The 21,761-nt window shown below is 41.0% G+C and overlaps 1 protein-coding gene and 1 pseudogene across 6 annotated transcripts in view; one reads left to right on the forward strand and one right to left on the reverse strand.

The window, feature by feature from the left end:
- Positions 1–21,761, reverse strand: part of CNOT1 (CCR4-NOT transcription complex subunit 1) — a 114,001-nt gene that overhangs the window by 71,663 nt on the left and 20,577 nt on the right. For all 6 annotated transcript variants that reach the window (XM_028095911.2, XM_028095889.2, XM_028095917.2 and 3 more), the window contains exon 2: positions 11,249–11,524. In XM_028095911.2, coding sequence (XP_027951712.1) covers positions 11,249–11,350 — 102 coding nt within the window. In that variant the 5' untranslated portion in view covers positions 11,351–11,524. The remainder of the gene's footprint in view (positions 1–11,248; positions 11,525–21,761) is intronic.
- Positions 20,767–21,164, forward strand: LOC114204135 (phosphatidylinositol N-acetylglucosaminyltransferase subunit P pseudogene; annotated as a pseudogene).

The raw sequence follows: 21,761 nt of genomic DNA on the forward strand, positions 1-21,761 counted from the left end.
TGGGGCGCCTGGGTGGCTCAGTTGGTTAAGCGACTGGACATAGACTGAGCATTGGGCTCCCTCCTCAGCGGGGAGTCTGCCTCTCCCTCTTGTGCTCTCGCTCCCAAATAAATGAAAAATAAAATCTTTAAAAAGTTTACTATATTGAAAAAACATGAAAAAATTGTGCAGCAAATATAAAGGGTAGTTCTAACATGAAAATAATTTGAAGGACAAAACTTTCAAACTTCTAAGTAAAAAATGGTGGAACTTTAGTACTTTTTTCTGTTCTTGAATAACAAAAAACTTTTTAATTTCCACTTCCAATAAAACACTCTTGAAAGGGGCACCTGGGTGGCTCCGTTGTTAATAGTCTGCCTTCGGCTCGGGTCATGATCCCAGGGTCCTGGGATCGAGCCCCACATCGGGCTCCTTGCTTAGCGGGAAGCCTGCTTCTCCCTCTCCCGCTTCCCCTGCTTGTGTTCCTGCTCTCCCTCTCTCTCTCTCTGAAACATATTCTTGAAAAAAGTCATCCAGAGAGAAAAGGAAGATAGCTCATTATTACCACTTCAGATGACAGACCAAATGAGAATTCTGAGACTGGTAATTCCAGAAATAAAAATGTCTAGGACTGATAAATGTCCCAAAACATGTATCATTATCCTTTATTCAAGTGATGAAACTGGGGCAAGATGAGCCATTAAGAGAGACTATCCATTTAGAAACCTAGATCAACTACTTTAAAAAACGACAACCAGAAACCACATTTCTACTGATGTAACGTTTGGTGATTAACATAATTAAAAAAAAACTAAATTGCTTTTTGAGTAAAAGTTGTTTTACAGATTTAACTTTGGGAACAAAAGTTTTACCTAATTACCAAACAAAATTAAATTATTAAAAAAGTATTCCCTAAATACTGAAAGTAACACGAAAACAATGAAGCCAAAGCTATATCCAGTTGGTGGTACAACTACGCCAAGAACTACTCTAAATAACTTTATTAATTTGATGGTACATCTCTAGTGAGATACACAGCCATATCTCATTTTATTGCACTTCACTGTACTGCACTTTGCAGGTAATGTTTTTTGTTCAAATTAAAGGTCTGTGGCAACTGCTATCAGTGCCATTTCTGCAAAAGCACTTGCTTATTGCTTGTCTCTGTGTCACATTTTGGTAATTCTCACAATTATTTCAAATTTTCCCATTATATATTTTTTTAAAATTTTATTTATTATTTTTTTAGGATTTTATTTATTTGACAGAGAGAGAGACACAGCGAGAGAGGGAACACAAGCAGGGGGGAGTGGGAAAGGGAAAAGCAGGCTTCCCACTGAACAGGGAGCCCTATGCGGAGCTCGATCCCAGAACCCTGGGATCATGACCTGAGCTGAAGGCACACGCTTAACGACTGAGCCACCCAGGTACCCCAAGATTTCATTTATTTGACAGAGAGAAACACAGTATGAGAGGGAACACAAGCAGGGGGAGTGGGAGAGAGGGAGAGGGAGAAGCAAAGCAGGCTTCCCGCTGAGGAGGGAGCCCAACGTGTGGCTCGATCCCAGGACCCTGAGATCACAACCTGAGCTGAAGGCAGATGCTTAACACCCAGGTGCCCCTTCCCATTATATTTCTTATGCTGATCTGTGATCAGTGATCTTTTATGTTACTACTGTATTTGTTTTGGGGCACCATGAACTACGTCCATATAAGACAGCAAACATAATAAAGGTCATATGTTGTGATTACTCCACCAACTGGCTGCTCCCCCAAACTTTCCCTCTGTTACCTGAGACACAGCAATATTGAAATTAGACCAGGCCTCCTAAGTGTTGAAGAGTGAAACTTATCTCACTTGAAATAAAAAGACAGAAATGATTAAGGTTAGTTGAGAAAGGCATGTTGAAAGTCAAACAGGCCAAAACTAATCCTCTTGTGCCTAAGTTAGCCAAGGTATAAATGCAAACAAAAAATTTCAAAGTAAATTAAAAGTGTTACTCCAGTGAACACACAATGATAATAACATAGCAGAAGAGTCTTATTGCTGGTATGGAGAAAGTTTTTGTGGTCTACATAGATCAAACCAGCCACACCATTCCCTTAAGCCAAAGCCTAATACAGAGCAAGGCCTTAACCTCTCTTCAATTGTATAAAGCCTAAAATAGGTGAGGAAGCTGCAGAAGAAAAATGTGAAGCTAGCAGAGGTTGGCTCATGGGGTTTAAGGAAAGAAGCAGTCTCCATAAAAATACAAAGTGAAGCAAAGGCTGATATAGAAGCTACAAGTTGTTCAGAAGATCTGGCCTGATAATGAAGGCAGCTACAGTAAACAGATTTTCAATGCAGATGGAAAAAGACTTCTATTAGAAGAGATGCCATTTAGGACTTCCACAGCTAGAGAGAAGTCAATGCCTGCTTCAGAGGACAGGCTGACACTCTTGTTAGGGACTAATGCAGCAGGTGACTGTAAGCTGAAGCCAAAGTTCACTTACCATTCTGAAAATCCTAGGGCTCTTACAAATTATGCTAAATTGACTCTGCCTGTGCACTATGAATGGAACAAAACCCTGGAGGACAGCACATTTGTTTACAACATGGTTTACTGAATATTTGAAGCTAACTGTTGAGACATACTATTCAGAAAGAGATTTCTTTCAAAATATTACTGATCCTTGACAATGCACGGTCACCCAAGAGCTATGATGAAGATGTGTAACAAGATTAATGTTGTTTTCATGTCTGCTAACACAGTATCAATTCTGCAGCCCATGGATCAAGTAGTCATTCCGACTTTCCAGGCTTACTATTTAAGAAGTACAATTCTTGGGGCGCCTGGGTGGCTCAGTCGTTGGGTGTCTGCCATCCGCTCAGGCCATGATCCCAGGCTCCTGGGATCGAGCCCCGCATCGGGCTCCCTGCTCAGCGGGAAGCCTGCTTCTCCCCCTCCCACTCCCCCTGCTTGTGTTCCCTCTCTCACTGTGTCTCTCTCTGTTCAAATAAATAAATAAAAATCTTAAAAAAAAAAAAAGGAAAGAAATATGTTTCTTAAAGCTAGAGCCACTACAGGTAGCAGTATCTTTAATGGATCTGGTCAAAGTAAACTGAAAACCTTCTGGGAAGGATTTACCATTCTAGATGCCATCCAAGAAGAACATTCATAATTCATGGGAAGAGGTCAAAATATCAACATTAACAGGAGTTAATGGAAGATGATGATTCCAACCCTCAAGGATTACTTCAGGGTTGTTGGAAGAATTCAGTGGAAAAAGTAACTGCAGATGTGGTAGAAAAGAGAACCAGAACTGGAAGTGGGGCCTGATGATGTAACTTAACTGCTGCAATCTCATGATAAAACTTTTAACAGATGAAGAGCTGATTCTTTTGAATGAGCAAGAAATTTTCTTGAGATGGAATTTACTCCTGGTGAAGATATTGAATGACAACAAAGTTTAGAATATTACATAAACTTAGCTGATAAAGCAGCAGAAGGATTTGAGAGGGCTAAAATATATTTTTAAGATTTATGTATTTATTTGAGAGAGAAAGCATGCACAAGCCCGAGGAGAAGCAAAGGAAAACGAACAGCAGACTCCACGCTGAGTGGACCTGAGCCAAAATCAAGAGTTGGATGCTCAACCAACTGAGCCATCCAGGTGGCCTAGGACTGACTCCAATTTTGAAATAAGTTCTACTGTCGGTAAAATGCCATCAAAGAACATCACATGCTACAGAGAAATCATTCATGAAAGGAAGAATCAATCAATGTGGCAAACCGTACTGTTGTCTTATGTTAAAAACTGCCACAGCCACTCCAACCTTCAGCAACCACCACCCTGGCTAGTCAGCAGCCATCGACAGAAGGCAAGACCTCCCACGGGCAAAAAGATTAACTTTGCCGAAAGCTTATATGATGGTTAACATGTTTTAGCAATAAAGTATTTTTTAATGGAGGTATGCACACTTTTTAGACATAATGATAGTACATACTTAATAGGCTATACTACAGTATAAATGGGACTTTTAAATTTCACTTGACTCACTTTATTGCAATGGTCTGGAACCAAACTCACATTATCTCTGTGATATGCCTAGGGATACCTCTGGCATACCCTAAGGTTTCCCCTTCCCCCCTACCTCCCAAAAAAGTAAACTATTTTCCATAATCATAGTGCTGTTAACAGTGTCACGACTGTTAGTCTGAAACTCTTGATTGTGCAGTGTGGAACAGAATAAATGATTTTTTTAAATCACTGAAAACTGGGATTTTGTGCATGGGGAAAAACGGGAAGAGATTTCAGATCATGAACTGAAGATGAAGTGGGAATATCAGTAGTATCAGTTTGAATTCATGGTCTATTTTCTCTTTAGCTCTGTCCACTAAAAGGCCTAATAATGAACAACTGATCATCAGTAAGCAGTACAAGTGTTGAAATAACTTTCTAGGCCCAAAATGGTGCCATTCCTGCCCAGGATACCATGTCAGCAAACCAAAACTTAGATAACTTTCGAGTCCCTGTAAATGTTCCACTTGACCAGAAATGCAGCATATTCAGGTGAACCCAAAGGCCAAGCCAACTCTGGGCCTTCTCACCTTAAACAAGGTTGACTTATGTGACCCCAGCCAACCAGATGTTTCACATTTGTCTCTTGTTTTTTATTTGTTATTCTATAAAAATAGCTTCTTGCCTTCTGCCCCACTTTGCAGTTCTCCTAAAGGGAATGTTCAGTTAATGAAGTACTAAATAAAATTTGTTCACATCACCTAAACTCTTTCTTGAATCACTTTTTAACTCGAGGATGATCTCCATATACCATTTCCCACTAAAATAAAACCAAGCTAATACCAGGTTGTAAGCAAAATATACACAAGATGAATCTAGAATATTTTAGTTTCCAGTGTTTCTGAAATGACATCAAGGACTATAAATACTACAAAAACAGGGGCAGGGGGGTGGGAGGATGGGTTAGCCCGATGATAGGAGGGCACATATTGCATGGAGCACTGAGTGTTATGCACAAACAATGAATCATGGAACACTACATCAAAAACTAATGATGTACTGGGGGCACCTGGGTATCTCAGTCGTTAAGCGTCTGCCTTCAGCTCAGGTCATGATCCCAAGGTCCTGGGATTGAGCCCCACATCGGGCTCCCTGCTCTGTGGGGAGCCTGCTTCTCCCTCTCCCTCTCCCCCTGCTTGTGTTCCCTCTCTCGCTGTGTCTGTCAAATAAATACATAAAATCTTAAAAAAAACTAATGATGTACTGTATGATGACTAACAAAATAACATAAAAGAACTTAACATAAAATAAATAGGGGGATGGGGCGCCTGGGTGGCTCAGTTGGTTAATCGACTGCCTTCGGCTCAGGTCATGATCCTGGAGTCCCGGGATCGAGTCCCACATCGGGCTCCCTGCTGAGCAGGGAGTCTGCTTCTCCCTCTGAACCTCTTGCCTCTCATGCTCTCTATCTCTCATTCTCTCTCTCTCTCAAATAAATAAATAAAATCTTTAAAAATAAGTAAGTAAATAAATAAATAAATAAATAGGGGGACAAAGGACTCCAAAGCCAACAAGAATAAACATTCACTGGCCAAAGAATTTCATCAGTAATACTTTTCAACTGACTCAGATATATCAAATATGTTAAAAATACATGAGTTCCTGGGGCACCTGGGTGGCTCAGTCTGTTGAGTGACTGACTCTTGATTTTGGCTCAGGGCATCATCTCGGGGTCGTGGCATGGAGCCCCACATGGAGCTCTGCAGTCAGAGGGAAGTCTGCTTGGGATTCTCTCCTCTCCCTCTGCTCCTCCTCCCATCCACATGTGTACACACACACATGCTCGCTCTCTAAAAAAATAAGCCTTAAAAAAAAAAATACATGAGGGGCGCCTGGGTGGCTCAGTCGTTAAGCGTCTGCCTTCGGCTCAGGTCATGATCTCAGGTTCCTGGGATCGAGCCCCGCATCGGGCTCCCTGCTCTGCGGGAAGCCTGCTTCTCCCTCTCCCACTCCCTCTGCTTGTGTTCCCTCTCTCACTCTGTCTCTCTCTGTTAAATAAATAAATAAAATCTTTAAAAAAAAAAATACATGAGTTCCTAAGAATACTAAAAGCCTCATATATTGGTCATGTTTGGAAGATGCTAGGAAAACTCACTTTGAAAACTGGTAAATAAAGAATCAAGCACTGATCTTGCCCTTCCTATATACAATGTACCTCAGGTAACCATATAGTTGGTAAGGGCAAGTTTCCCTTTACAGAACTATGTCAACAACGTGTAACAGTGGGACACCTGGGTGGCTCAATCAGTTATGCGTCTGCCTTCAGCTCAGGTCATGATCCCAGGGTTCTGGGATTGAGCCCCACATCGGGTTCCTTGCTCAGTGGGGAGTCTGCTTCTCCATTTCTCTGCCTGCTGCTACCCCTGCCTGTGCTGTCAAATAAATAAATAAAATCTTAAAAAAAAAAAAAACGTGTGGTACACAGCAGATACTTAAAGAGTAGCTGCATAAAATTGTTAGGACACACTCTGACCAACACAACTTTCAGAATTTACCAAATAAAGGATAAAAGGGTAAGTCTTCACTGATGAGGTGTTACTGGATTTATTTCTTCAAAAAGAGAATGAAGGACTTAAAGGACCCTGAAATTCAGATTGAGGAGGTTAGATTTTGTTCCCTACTAAAAGGACCCCTGAAGGTATTAGAACAATGAACTTAAGCACTGTAATTCATCAAAGCAGCATTAACTGCAATAAACCCTATAAGCATACAAAGCTGGTATTACAATGTACCATATACAATGAAATACTACATGAAAAGAAAAAAAATCGAATAGGAACTGAGTAATTCCAAGAATTGAGCTTTTCCATTAGCAAGGAAAGAAGAGTGGCCCAAGCTTGAATTTCAAAGAATCTATCCTACAAATAAGCTAACACATACATATAAAAAAAAAATAACAGCACTGTCAATAGCAAAAACAAAAAACAAAGTATATAACCTAAATGTCCATCAATAGTAAAACAAATTATGATTCATCCATATAATGGTTTCCTATATAGCCTTAAAAGAAACTTTTTATGTATAGAGTAAGGAATAATTTTTTTTTTAAGTTAGGCTCCATGTCCAATTGGGCTCGAACCCACGACCCTGAGATCAAGAATCGGATGCTCTACTGACTGAGCCAGTCAGGCACCCCAAGAATAATTTCTAAGATAGACTGGTAAGTTAAAAAAGAAACGGGGGGGGGGGGCACCTGAGTGGCTCAGTCAGTTAGGCGGCTGCCTTCGGCTCAGGTCATGATCTCAGGGTCCAGGGATGGAGCCCCGCATCAGGCTCTCTGCTCAGCTGGGAGTCTCCTTCTCTGTCTCCCTCTGCCACTCCCCCTGCTTGTGCTCTCTCGCTCATTCTCTCACTCTAATAAATAAATAAAATTTTTAAAAAAAGAAAGAAAGAAAAGAAAAGAAAAGAAACAGGAACACCTGGGTGGCTCAGCCGGTTAAGCGTCTGCCTTTGGCTCAGGTCATGATCCCAGGGTCCTGGGATCAAGTCCCGCATCAGGCTCCTAGCTCAGTGGGAAACCTGCTTCTCCCTCTGCTTGTGCTCTAACAAATAAATAAGATCTTTAAAAAATAAATAAATAAAATTAAAAAGAAACAATCAAGATACAGAAAACGATCATATGCCAACATATGAAAAAAGAATGTAAAGTATTTTACTATGTTTTCTTTTTAACTTTTTAAAAATAGTTTTACTTGGGTGCCTGCGTGGCTCAGTTGATTAAGCGACTGCCTTCGGCTCAAGTCGTGATCCTGGAGTCCCGGGACTGAGTCCTGCATCGGGCTCCCTGCTCGGCGGGGAGTCTGCTCCTCCCTCTGACCTTCCTCCCTCTCATGCTTTCTCTCTACCATTCTCTCTCTCAATAAATAAATAAAAATCTTAAAAAAAAAAAAAGTTTTACTTAACATGATTCAGCTTTGTCAGAATAATATTTTAAGGGCGCCTGGGTGACTCAGTCGTTAAGTGTCTGCCTTCAGCTCAGGTCATGATCTCAGGGTCCTGGGATCGAGCCCCGCATCAGGCTCCCTGCTCCACGGGAGGCCTGCTTCTCCCTCTCCCACTCCCCCTGCTTTTATTCCCTCTCTTGCTGTCACTGTCAAATAAATAAAATCTTTGGGAAAAAAAAAGATATTTTAATATTTTCTATGTCCAAGTATCTTTGGAAGAACAGTTAAGAAATAGCAAACACCAGTTGCCTGTGGGCAGAGAAAAACTGGGTAGCTGGGGTAATCAGGTCAATATATTATGCTTTAAAAATAAAATTAGGGCAGGGCGCCTGGATGGCTCAGTTGGTTAAGCGACTACCTTCAGCTCAGGTCATGATCCTGGAGTCCCGGGATCAAGTCCCACATTGGGCTCCCTGCTTGGCAGGGAGTCTGCTTCTCCCTCTGACCCTCTTCCCTCTCGTGCTCTCTATCTCTCATTCTCTCTCTCTCAAATAAATAAATAAAATCTTTAAAAAAATTAAATAAAAATAAAATAAAATTAGGGCACCCAGGGGCACCTGGGTGGCTCAGTCAGTTAAGCATCTGCCTTCGGCTTGAGTCATGATCCCAGAATCCTGGGATGAAGCCCTGCATTGGGCTCCCTGCTCAGCAGGGAGTCTCCTTCTCCCTCTGCCCCTCACCCCGCTAGTGCTTTCTCCCTCTCAAATAAATAAAATCTTAAAAAAAAAAATTAGGGTGCCTAGGTGGCTCAAATGGTTAAGTGTCCACCTTCAGCTCAAGTCATGATCTCCGGGTTCTGGGATCAAGCCCCCACATCGGGCTTCCAGCTCAGAAGGGAGTCTGCTTCTCCTTCCCCCTTCCTCTCACCCCCCCGCGCCCCCACTCGTGCTCTCTACCTCTCGCTATCTCAAATGAATAAAATAAAAATTAAACTACAACCTCTACACACACACACCCCAAAAACAAGGAAAAGAGAAAAAAACCTCCCAATTCTTAGATTTAGCTCAAATAATTAGGCACCTATTTCATTTACAAGCTTGTTCTTATGTACTACCTACCTTATATAACAACTGTAATTTATAATGTAGAAAGGAGAATTTGCATTTTTAAAAAAAATTATGACAGGAACTGTACTAGGTACTCTTAACTTCACTTAATCCTAACAAGGATGTCAAATTTTATATTTATCCTTATTCTGCAGATGAGGAAAATAAGGTTCAGAGAAGTTACCTACTGTCACACAACTACTAAGATTTAATTTAACAATATATAGAATTTTAATATGATACTCCATTTATTAATGAGAAGAGGGTACCATCACTACAACTAAGGTATACTATCTAACTTTCATAAAGATTGAATGAAATGCTTTACAAGTCAAACCTATACTTGAGAATAATTTTTTTTTTGAGAACAATAATTTTTAAGAATTGGGGGGTCAGGACATGTGGGTGGTTCAGTCAGTTAAGCGTCCGTCTTCAGCTCAGATCATGATCTCAGGGTCCTGGGATCGAGTCCCTCATTGGGCTCCCTGCTCAGCAGGGAGTCTGCTTCTCCCTCTCCCACTGCCCCTCCTCCTGCTCATGAGCACACTCATGCTCTCTCTCAAATGAATAAATAAAATCTTCAAAAAAAACAAATAGGGGGCGCCTCGTTGGCTCAGTCGTTGAGTGTCTGCCTTCGACTCAGGTCATGATCCCAGAGTCCTGGGATCGAGCCCCGCATCGGGCTCCCTGCTCAGCAAGGGGGCCTGCTTCTCCCTCTCCGACTCCCCCTGCTTGTGTTCCCTCTCTCGCTGTGTCTCTGTCAAATAAATAAATAAAATCTTTTAAAAAATTAAAAAATAGTGCGCCTGGGTGGCTCAGTTGGTTAAGCGACTGCCTTCGGCTCGGGTCATGATCCTGGAGTCTCGGGATCGAGTCCCATATCGGGCTCCCTGCTTGGCGGGGAGTCTGCTTCTCCCTCTGACCCTCTTCCCTCTCGTGCTCTCTATCTCTCATTCTCTCTCTCTCAAATAAATAAATAAAATCTTTAAAAATAAATAAATAAATAAATAAAAAATAAATAAATAAAAATTGGAGGGATCGGCAAAAAATTGGGGGGCAAAGGATTTGAACTGACATTTCTCCAAAGATACACAAATAAGCACATGAAAAGATGTTCATCCTTAGCTACATTATCGAAACAATGTTTCAATACCCACACCCACTAGAATGGGTATAAACAAAAGACATAAAATAACCAATGTTAGTGAGGTTGAGGAAAAATCGGAAACCTCATAGACTACTTGTGGAAATGAAAAGTGATCCGGTGCTCTGGATAACATCTGGCAGCTCTTCAGAAAGTTAGAGTTACCATATAACCTAGCAATTCCATTCTTTGGTATATACCCAAAACCTGAAAACAAATATCCATCCAAAAACTTATAAATGTTGAAAGCTACACTACTCACAACAGCCACAAAATGGAAATAAATTAAATATCCAATTGACAGATAAACTGTAGAATATCCATAGAACTACTGTTCATTATTATAAATAATATTCATACAGTATTATTATTACTCATAAAAAGAAATGAAGTACTGACAAAGACTCCAACATGGATGAATCTTTTTCTTAAGGGGGGGGGTGAGGGAGAGAATCTTAAGCAGGCTCCATACCCAGCAGAGAGCCCAACGAGCGGCTCAATCTCACGACCCTCAGATCATGACCTGAGCCAAAATCAAGAGTCGGACACTTAACTGACTGAGCCACCTAGGTGCCCCAAAAGGACAGATGAATCTTGAAAGCACTGTGCTAAGTGAAAGAAGGCAGACACAAAAGGCCACATCTGGTATGATTGCATTTATATGAAATGTCCAGAAAGGCAAATCCATAAAAGTGGAAAGATCAGGAGGGAGGAGGAAATGGGAGAGCAACTGCTAATGGATTCAAGTATTTCTTTTTGAGGTGATGAAAACACTCTGGAGTTAGATTGTGATGATTAAGTAACTCTGTGAATCTACTAGAAACTACTGAATTGCACATTTTATAAGGGTGAGTTTTACAGTTTGTGAGGTATATCTCAACTTTAAAATGTAGATAAGAAAAAGATAAGACTAAACCAAATCAAGTATTTCATAACTTTTATAGAAAAATTTTAGATCTGTGACCCCTTAAAAAAAGACAGGGTAAAATTTTTTATATATTAAAGCTGAGGAGAACATTCTTCCTACCACATGCTCATTCCTTTAATGGCACTTGCTTTCTAAGTTTACTCACATGCTGTATTTCCTGCTGGCTGGCTCGGTAGTTTTTCTTGGTTAAATTGTCCACCAGGTAGCTGATTTGAGACAAGGCCAGCGAGAGCGAGTCAAGATTCATTGCTGGTTGGGGCGGAAGCAGGCGGCCGAGCCCGGCGCAAAATCACCATTATTCCCCTTTAGTCACCTCAGAGGCAGGTTAATGCTTTCTTTGTAATTAGCCTATATCTGATGTCTGTACAGTGTCTTCAGTTCTTCTTTACCAGAGGTATTACTCTGTTCTGAAACATGGCACCTGTTTTAAAAAAAGGATAAAAAGCAGACTTTTAAATTAGTTTTTTATTAGGGGAAAAAAGAGTTAATCATCTCTCCATCTTAGTACCTGAAATACCACTAAGGACTTAGGAAAAAAAGAAATTAGTATGTCTCAACCACTAATTACAGAGGATGCCAAGTCTGAAAATTATGTAGGGCCAGTATAAAAAGAAAATACCCCCCCTTAAAAAGTAGTTTAGCAAGACAACCTATAATATTTGGATGTCTATTTTTATCTACTTCGAAATGATTATTTATACTATACCCTTTAGAAACAGCAGGAAAGGACTTAAAATTAGGGTTGGTGGAAAGAAACGCTCTTCTGACATTTTCTGTTCCTCTTCCCACAGTATCTACAACCTATTTACAAGATCCCATTTATTAACTTTTATTCCTTATGTATTGCTTCAGAATCAGATAATTTGGTCCTACAGCTGTACCTTAGGGTATATGTTTTAGGTATTTGAATTGCTGTCTTAAAGGCAAGTAAGGGCTTCAAACCCAAATTCCTTCCCACATTGTTGAAAATTTTACTAGGGAGATTTAGAAAAGGAAGGCCCAAAGCAGAAAAATGACAGGATGCTTACCAGTTTAATTCCAACTGTGGGCTGAGTCAGAGGAACTCTTCTGTATTACAAAAAAGGGGGGGGGAACCCTACAAGTTTTTCTTACAATTCACCAAGTACTGCTGCTGAAACAAAAATCTTTGAAAACAAAGAGCTGAACTTACGCACAGCTTCATGCTCTGAAATCAGCTCATAATTTCATTACAATCAGAAAATTCACAAAGATCAAAAGACCCTCTTAAGGGCATTTAAAAAAAATTACCTTTAACAGTTTCTTTTCTTTTAAGATTTTATTTTTTTTATTTGACAGAGAGAGAGGGAACACAAGAAGGGGGAGTGGGAGGGCGCCTGGACGGCTCAGTCGTTAGGCGTCTGCCTTCGGCTTGGGTCATGATCCTAGGGTCCTGGGATTGAGCCCCGCATCGGGCTCCCTGCTCAGCGGGAAGCCTGCTTCTCCCTCTCTCACTCCCCCTGCTTGTGTTCCTTCTCTTGCTGTGTCTCTCTCTCTCTGTCATATAAATAAATAAATAAATAAATAAATAAATAAATAAATAAATAAATAAATAAAAAAAATCTTAAAAAAAAAGAAGGGGGAGTGTACCAAGGTATTTTTTGTTCATTCTAAAGTAATAACATTTGAGAAGTTAAAGACAAAATGTGTTTCTACCTATCCATTACATGCAACTAAACTTGCCTGCTATAAATCTTAGAGAAGTTTTCTTCATGTTCTGGTCATAGCATATTTTCTATATCAGACTAGTAAAACATTCAAGTTTGAGGACATACTATAATAAGAATACAGGCAAAGAGGACTCACCAGACTGTTAACAACAGTATTAGGTGTATGACCTTTCCTGAAATTCAAATTGGCATTACTACAAAAAGTGTTTACTACACTACCCTTAAACCTTTAATTCTACGATTAAGAATGTATCCCCCCCCCAAAAAAAGTATCCCTCCGTATCTATGAGTTCTTTTTGCCTCAAGAACTCAAAGGACACAGATTTTCAGGGAAGTCTACCTCAGCAAAGAGAAAAAGTGAAGTAAAACAGTAAAAAGTAACTCTTCAGGGGCACCCAGGTGGCTCAGTCAGTTAGGTGTCCCACTCTTGATTTCGGCTCACATCATGATCTCCAGGTTGAGAGATTGGCCAGCGACAAGCTCCCCCACTCAGCAGAGTCGGCTTGAGATTCTCTCCTTCTGCCCCTCCTCTGGCTCACATGCTCTCTCAGATAAATAAATCTTAAAAAAATCATTTCTTAGATGAGTCTAAAGAAAGCCCTATACTATACAATGAAACTACAAGACTTGTTCAAAGAAATCAAAGATGACACAAACAAATGGAAGGACAGTTATGTTAATGGATTAGAAGAGTTAATACTCTTAAAATGTCCACACCATCCACTCAGTCGGTTAAGCATCTGACTCGATTTCAGCTCAGGTCATCCCAGGGTTGTGAGATACAGCACCACATCAGACTCTGCGCTAAGCATGGTGCCTGCTTAAGATTCTCTCTCCCTCCCTCCCACTCTAAAAAAATAAAATAATTTTTTAAAAAAATTTTTAAAGTTAAAAAAAAAAATTAAAATGTCCACGCCAGGGGTGCCTGGGTGGCTCAATCGGTTATGCCTTTGTCTTCGGGCTCAGGTCATGGTTCCTGGGTCCTGGGGCCAACCCATGCATCAGGCTCCCTCTCCCTCTGCCCTCTGCTCCTCCCCACCCCCTGCCACCCCCATGCTCTCTGTGTGAAATAAAGTCTTTTTTTTTTTTAAAGATTTTATTTATTTATTTGAGAGAGAGAGAGAGAATGAGAGATAGAAAGCACAAGAGGGAAGAGGGTCAGAGGGAGAAGCAGATTCCCTGCTGAGCAGGAAGTCCGATGTGGGACTCGATCCCGGGACTCCAGGATCACGACCTGAGCCGAAGGCAGTCGCCTAACCAACTGAGCCACCCAGGCACCCTGAAATAAAGTCTTTTTAAAAAATTAAAAAAATAAAAATAAATAAAATGCCCATGCCACCCAAAGCCATGTAGATTCAACACAATCCCTATGAAAATTCCAATGGCATTTTTTCACGTAAGTAGAAAAAAAAATCCTAAATTGGTATGGAACCACAAAAGATCCTCAAGACCCAAAGCAATCATGAGATAGAGGAACAAAACCAGGGGCGCCTGGGTGGCTCAGTCGGTTTAAGAGTCTGCCTTCCGCTCAGGTCATGATCCCAGCCGGGGTCCTGTGACGGAGCCCTCCATCAGGCTCCCTGCTCAGCGGAAAGCCTGCTTCTCCTCCCTCTGCTGTTCCCCCTCTGCTTGTGCTCTCTGGCTCTCACTTACTCTGTCAAATAAATAAATGACGTCTTAAAAAAAAAAAAAACTGAAGGCATCACACTTCTTGATTTCCAACTGTACTACAGAACTATGATCATTAAAACAGTACAGTACTGGCATAAAAGTAGACCCACAGACCAAAAGAACAGAATAGATAGCATATACAGTCAACTAATACCTGGTAAGAGAGACAAGAACAACCATAGGATAAAGGATAGACTCTTCAAACGGTGCTGGGAAAACTGGGTAACTACATGTAGAAAAATGAAAGTGGACCTCTATCTTACACCACTCACAAAAATTAACTCAAAATGGATCAAAGACTTAAAGAGAAGACGTGATACCAAAAAAATTCCTAAAAGAAAACATACAAAGTAAACTTTTCAGGGCCAGTTTTGGCAATGATTTTTTTTGAACATGACACCAAAAGCACAAACAACAAAAGAAAAAAATAATCAACAAATGCGACTACATCAAAATTAAAAGTTTCTGCACAACAAAAAGGCAACCTACAGAATGAGAGAATATTCACAAAACATGTACCAGATAGGGGGTTAATATACTAACTTTATTTTTTCTAAAGACTTTATTAATTTATTTGACAGAGAGACACAGTGAGAGAGGGAACACAAGGCAGGGGGAGTGGGAGAGGGAGAAGAAGGCTTCCCGCGGAGCAGGGAGCCCGACACAGGACTCGATCCCATGACCCTGGGATCATGACCCAAGCCGAAGGCAGACGGTCAGTGACTGAGCCACCCAGGCGCCCCTAACTTTATTAATTTTAATATTTTATTTATTCATTTGAGAGAGAGAGAGAGAGCACAAGCAAGGGGAGAGGCAGAGGGAGGGGGAAAGCAGACTCCCCACAGAGCTGGGAGCCCGACATGGGGCTTGATCCCAGGACCTGGAAATTATGACCTGAGCCGAAGGCAGATGCCCAACCATCTAAGTCACCTAGGCGCCCTTATACTAAATTTGTAAGAAACTCCTACAGCTCAGTAACTAAAAAAAAAATCACAATCCAATTAAAAAATGGGCAGAGAACCTAAATAGACATTTTCCCAAAGACAACATCAGAGTAGCAAAGAGTTATCTGCAAAGGTGTTCAACATCACTAATAATCAGGGAAATGCATACCAAAACCAGGATAAAATATCATCATCTGTAAAATATCTGATAAAATCTCTGATAAAAACCTCTGACAAAATATCATCACCTGTAAAAAGGGCTAGCAACAGGAAGACAAGCATTAAGTGTTGGAGAGGATATGGAGAAAAAGGAACCCTTGTGCATTGCTGGTTGGACTGTAAAGTGGTTTTCTATCATTATGGAGAACAGTGCCAAAGATCCTCAAAAAATTAAAAATAAGGGTGCCTGGCTGGCTCAATTGGTAGAGCATGTGACTCTGATCTCAGGGTTGTGAGTTCAAGCCCCACCCTGGGCATGGAGCCTACATAAAAAACATAATTAATTGAAAATAAAACTACCATACAACCCAGCAATCCCACTTCTGGGTATATATCCAAAAGTAATGAAAACAGGTTACTGAAGAGATATACGCAGTCCCATGTTTAATGCAGCATTATTCACAATAACCAAGACATGAAAACAACCAGGATGCCTGGATGGCTCAGTTGGTGGAACATGTGACTCTTGATCTCAGGGTTTTGAGTCCAAGCCCCACACTGAGTATAGAAATTACTTAAAAATAGAGGCGCCTGGGTGGCTCAGTTGGTTAAACAACTGCCTTCGGCTCAGGTCATGATCCTGGAGTCCTGGGATTGAGTCCCACATCAGGCTCCCGGCTCAGCAGGGAGCCTGCTTCTCCCTCTGACCCTCTCCCCTCTCATACTGTTTCTCATTTGTCTCTCTCAAATAAATAACACCTTTAAAAAATAAAGAAAAGAAAAGAAAAATTACTTAATAAAATTTTTAGGGGCCCCTGGGTGGTTCAGTCGGTTGAGAAGCTGCCTTTGGGGAGGTCATGATTCCAGGGTCCTAGGATCCAGCCCTGCATTGGGTTCCCTGCTCAGTGGGGAGCCTGCTTCTCCCTCTCCCCCTGCTGTGCTCTCTCACACTCACACTTCTCTCTCAAATTAATTTTTAAGAAATAAAATTAAATAAAATTTAAAAATAAACTCTAAAAAAAATGGAGACAACCTAAGTGTCTGTCAATAGACGAATGGAGGGCGCGTGGGTCGCTCAGTCGTTAAGCGTCTGCCTTCAGCTCAGGTCATGATGCCAGGGTCTTGCGATCAAGTCCCACATCTGGCTCCCTGCTCCGCGGGAAGCCTGCTTCTCCCTCTCCCACTCCCCCTGCTGTGTTCCCCCTCTGTCTCTCTGTTGAAAAATAAATCTTAAAAAAAAAAAATAGGTGAATGGAAAAAGATGTGGTGTATACATATACACATTGGAATACTTTTCAGCCATCAGGGGAAAAAAATAAATACTGCCATTTGTGACAACATGGATGGCCTTGAGAACATTATGCTGAGATAAATCAGACAGAGTAAGACAATTACTATTTAATATCCATTATACATGGGATTGTAAAAAACAATTCAGAAACAGAGAACAGATTGTGGTTGGGGGGAGGAGGGTGATGGTAGTAGTGGTAAAATGATGAAGGTGGTCAATAGGTAAACTTCCAGTTATAATCATTAAGTCTTAAAGACGTAATGTAGGGGGCGCCTGGGTGGCTCAGCTGGTTAAGCAACTGCATTCGGCTCAGGTCATGATCCCAGGGTGCTGGGATCGAGCCCCACATCGGGCTCCCCGCTCGGTGGGAAGCCTGCTTCTTCCTCTCCCACTCCCCCTGCTTGTGTTCCCTCTCTCGCTGTGTCTCTGTCAGTTAAATAAATAAAATCTTTAAAAAAAAAAAAGATGTAATGTAGGGCATAGCAATTATAGATAAATCTTAAAAGTTCTCATCACAAGGAAAAAAGAATTTTTTTCTGTAACTACGGGTGGTGGTAGATTTGTTGTTGTTATTTTTAAGCAGGTTCCAAGCCCAGGGTGGAGCCCAGCGTAGAACCCAACATAGGGCCTAAACCCAAGAACCTTAGATTCAAAACCTGAGGTGAGATCAAGAGCCGGACACTTAACTGACTGTGCCACCCAGGTGCCCCTTGACGGTAGTAGATGTTAACTACACTTATTAGAGTGATCATTTCACAATATACACAAATATTGAATTATTTGTTGTACATCTGAAACTATTATAATGTTCTATGTCAACTGTAGCTCAGTAACAAAATAATTTAAAAACCAAACTCAAAAAAACAGAGTGAGGGCGCCTGGGTGGCTCAGTCGTTAAGCGTCTGCCTTCGGCTCAGGTCATGATCCCAGGGTCCTGGGATCGAGTCCCACATCGGGCTCCCTGCTCGGCGAGAAGCCTGCTTCTCCCTCTCCCACTCCTCCTGCTTGTGTTCCTGCTCTCGCGCTCTCTCTCTGTGTCAAATAAATAAATAAAATCTTTAAAAAAAAAAAAAAACAAACAGAGTGAAATGGTAGTCACCAGGGGGTGTAGAACTGAGTGTGTAAGGGTAAAAACTTGCAACTTGTAGATAAATAAGTCCTGGAGATCTAATACACAATACAGTGATTATACACAACAAAACCGGACTATAAACATTAAACTTGCTAAGAGACTAGATCTTCATTGTTCCCACCACTAGAATAACCACATGAAATGACAGAGGTGTTAGCTAATGATACAATGGCAAATCATATTGCAATATAAATGTAACAAATCAATGTGGGACACCTTAAACTTACGATGTCATATGTCATTTGTATCTCAATTAAAAAAAAAATGCCCTAGATAGAAACAATCATACCCCAAAAGTAGTATATCCATTTAACTCCTGAATCTTGGTTTCTAAAATACTAAAAAGAACAAAGTTTCCTGGAGAAATGACTAATTCCAAGAGTGTGGATAAGGAAAATAGGTGAGTTTGTATCATCCTGTGACAAAAGGAAACACTCAAAAATCTGAGGGGGATATGTCAGACACAAGAGCCAACAAAGGCAGTCTCACTTAATTCTGGGTCAATCTAGGGGCGCCTGGGTAGCTCAGTCGTTAAGCATCTGCCTTCAGCTCAGGTCCTGATCCCAGGTCCGGGGATCGAGCCCCCCATCAGGCTCCCTGCTCCGCGGGAAGCCTGCTTCTCCCTCTCACACTCCCCCCCTGCTGTGTTCCCTCTCCCGCCGTGTCTCTGTCAAATAAATAAAAACTTAAAAAAAAAAAAAAATTCTGGGTCAATCTGAGCATCAAAGAGAGACTTTGTCATAAGCAATGATTGATTGTATAATTTACCCCAAATGCAACATCATTTAGAAATGCCCGAAGAGGGAGCAAAATGCGGAATGCCAAATTATGTGCTTACTGTCAATCAATATACTCTAAATTCTTAATTTATCACAAACATATTTTGGGGGGCACCTGGGTGGCTCAGTTGGTTAAAGAGTCTGATTATTGATTTTGGCTCAGATCATAATCTCATGTGTGGGATCAAGCCCCAAGCCAGGCTCTGCGCTCAGTGCGGAGTCTACTTGAGATTCTCTCTCTCCTCTCCCTCTGCCCTGCCAGCCACTCGCTTGCACACACCTGTGCACGGACATGCACCCACATGCTCTCTCTCTCTCCCTCTCTCAAATAAATAAATCTTTAAAACAGAAAAAAAGTTGACTCAGGCAAGAATCACCAATACCTAAAGACCCTCAGGTGAAAGGCTGCTGGCACAGTTGCACACTACCACCCAACAAATTACCTACTAATTGCAAAAGGAAAAAATGTCCCTTTACAATACAGCTATGGCAGGCACTACCTTAACCAAATGAGTAATCAAATTTATTACTAATGGTAAAACTGCCCAACACAATTGCCTACTAATGTGTTGCAATATGAAGTTATCACCTTGATGTATTCTTGCCAAAAATGATTAACATAAACCTAACCATACCTCTGTATCTATCAATTCCCAGGAAATAAAGATTAAAGGGACAAGTTTAAACTACACATGAATCCCAGGGTCCTGGGATTGAGTCCCATATCGAGATCCCTGCTCCGCGGGAGGCCTGCTTCTCCCTTTCCCACTCCCCCTGCTTGTTCCCTCTCTCGCTGTCTCTCTCTGTTGAAAAATAAAGATCTTTATAAATAAACAAACAAACAACACATGAGATCCTATCAGATAAATCCAAGTACTGATTCATTCTACCAGGCCACTGACCTGCATTTGTCAAAATGTCAGCAGGGAGAGAAAAAATAGGGTATGTTCTGATTATGAAACTAAAATAAAAAAACATAATGTGAACCTTAATCAGACCCTGACTCAAAGTTATAAAATAGGGTGGCACAGTCAGTTCAGTGTCAGCCTCTTGGTTTTGGCTTAGGTCGTGATCTCTGCACTCAGTGCAGTCTCTTTGGGACTTTTTCTCCCTCTGTCCCTCCCCCCCTCAAATAAATAAATCTTTAAAAAAAAGTTATAAAAGATATTATTGAGGCAACTGGAGTTTTTATAAGACTAATATTCTTAGCTGTAGTGTGCCTACGCAAGAATGTCTTTAAAAAAAAAAAAGGATGTCTTAATTTGCAGGAGATAGATGCAAGGGTCTGGCATCAAACCAGTAAAAATATATGAATGGGATGGGGAAAATGGGTGAAGGGAAGCAGGAGGTACAGAGTTCCAGTTATGGAATGGGTAAGTCACTAATTAAAGGTACAGCATAAAGAATACAGTCAATAGTATGGTAATAATGTATGGTGACAGATGGTAGCAACACTTAGGTGAGCATAAAATGGAATTGTCAAATCACTATGTTGTACACCTCAAACTCATGTAACATTGTCAACTATACTTCAATACAAATATATGAATAATAGAAAAAATAATTATGGTAAGATGTTAATTGTTGAATCTAGGAAAAAGTTATGTGGCTGTTCACTGGTACTATTTTCATTTTTCTATACATGTGAAATTTTTCTTAATAAAACTGGGGATGGGGGACATGTATTACTTTTATAACTTAAAGCAGGGATTACAAGCATGTGATGTGATTTCCAAAAAACTGACTTTGACTTCCGTGGCGGCGAGCAGAGCGATCCCGTGGTCCCCGGCGCTCGCGCGCTCCCGGCCAGCAAGGGTCGCGGTGCACCTTCGCCTGGGCGGGACGGGGGCGCCATAGCAACCCCGCCTTTCCTTTAGTCTTTCCCTCTCTCGCCCCCGCGGAGGCTTTCTGGAAGTCGCTTGTACAGGGGACTCGGCGATGAAGTGGCCGACCTGCCGGGAGGGGCCTGAGTGGGCACTTTGAGGACCCAAGATTGCCTAAATCCACAGGGAAAATGGTGGAAAATTCACCGTCGCCGTTGCCAGAAACAGCGATTTATGGCTTTGTTCTTTTCTTAAGCTCCCAATTTGACTTCATCCTCATCTTCTGTGGGCATTTATTCCTGAATCTTGGCTAAACTCCTTAGGATTAACCTACTGGCCTCAAAAATACTGGGCAGTTGCTTTGCCTGTCTACTTCCTCATTACTATAGTAATTGGTTAAGTACTCTTATTTGGAATAAACATGAGTATCTCTCCACTCAACTCCATTCATACAATCACAGATAACTATGCTAAAAATCAACAGCAGAAGAAATACCATTAAGAGGCCATCCCAGCATTAAGAGATATTCCTATTAGTGAAGTAAACCAAATGTTCTTCCTGGCAACTAAATAACTTTATGCAAAAAAGTAAATTGTATGTAGACTAACACGAGCATTTACTATAATTTTTTATGTAATAATTTTGACCATATTTAGACGCTCTCTCCTACCCAATATTGAAATGTAAACAAAGTAAGTTGATTCTTTTAGATTAAGTTCTATTAATATTATAAAAGTTCTTGAGTATTAGTTATTAATGAACAGAATAAATAAAACACTGCATTACCATAAAAAAAAAAAACTGACTTGGGGGGGCGGGCAGAGAAAGAGGGAGAGAAAGAATCTCAAGCAGACTCCCTGCGCCAGACTCAGGGCTTTATCCCACAACCATGAGATCTTGACCTGAGCTGAAATCAAGATGTGGGACGCTCAACCGACTGAACCACTCAGATGCCTCCCAAAAGCTGAGTTTATACTCAATAGCATTTTAATTTTCAGGACTATAGTTTTTACAAAATGAAAGTTTTAGTAGCAATTTTTTTAAAAAACCAAAATTTAAACCCATAGGACCAGCAACTCCACATAACACAAGGCTAGGTTAACAAGTGACTGAACCTCTATGCCCCCCCCTTCCCCGATTTGTAAAAATTAGGCCTCATCTAAATCAGAG

The sequence above is a fragment of the Eumetopias jubatus genome, unplaced genomic scaffold (assembly GCF_037043125.1).
Source record: "Eumetopias jubatus isolate StellerSeaLion01/CBP00866 unplaced genomic scaffold, mEumJub1_p1.0 scaffold_10, whole genome shotgun sequence".
Lineage (NCBI taxonomy): Eukaryota > Metazoa > Chordata > Mammalia > Carnivora > Otariidae > Eumetopias > Eumetopias jubatus.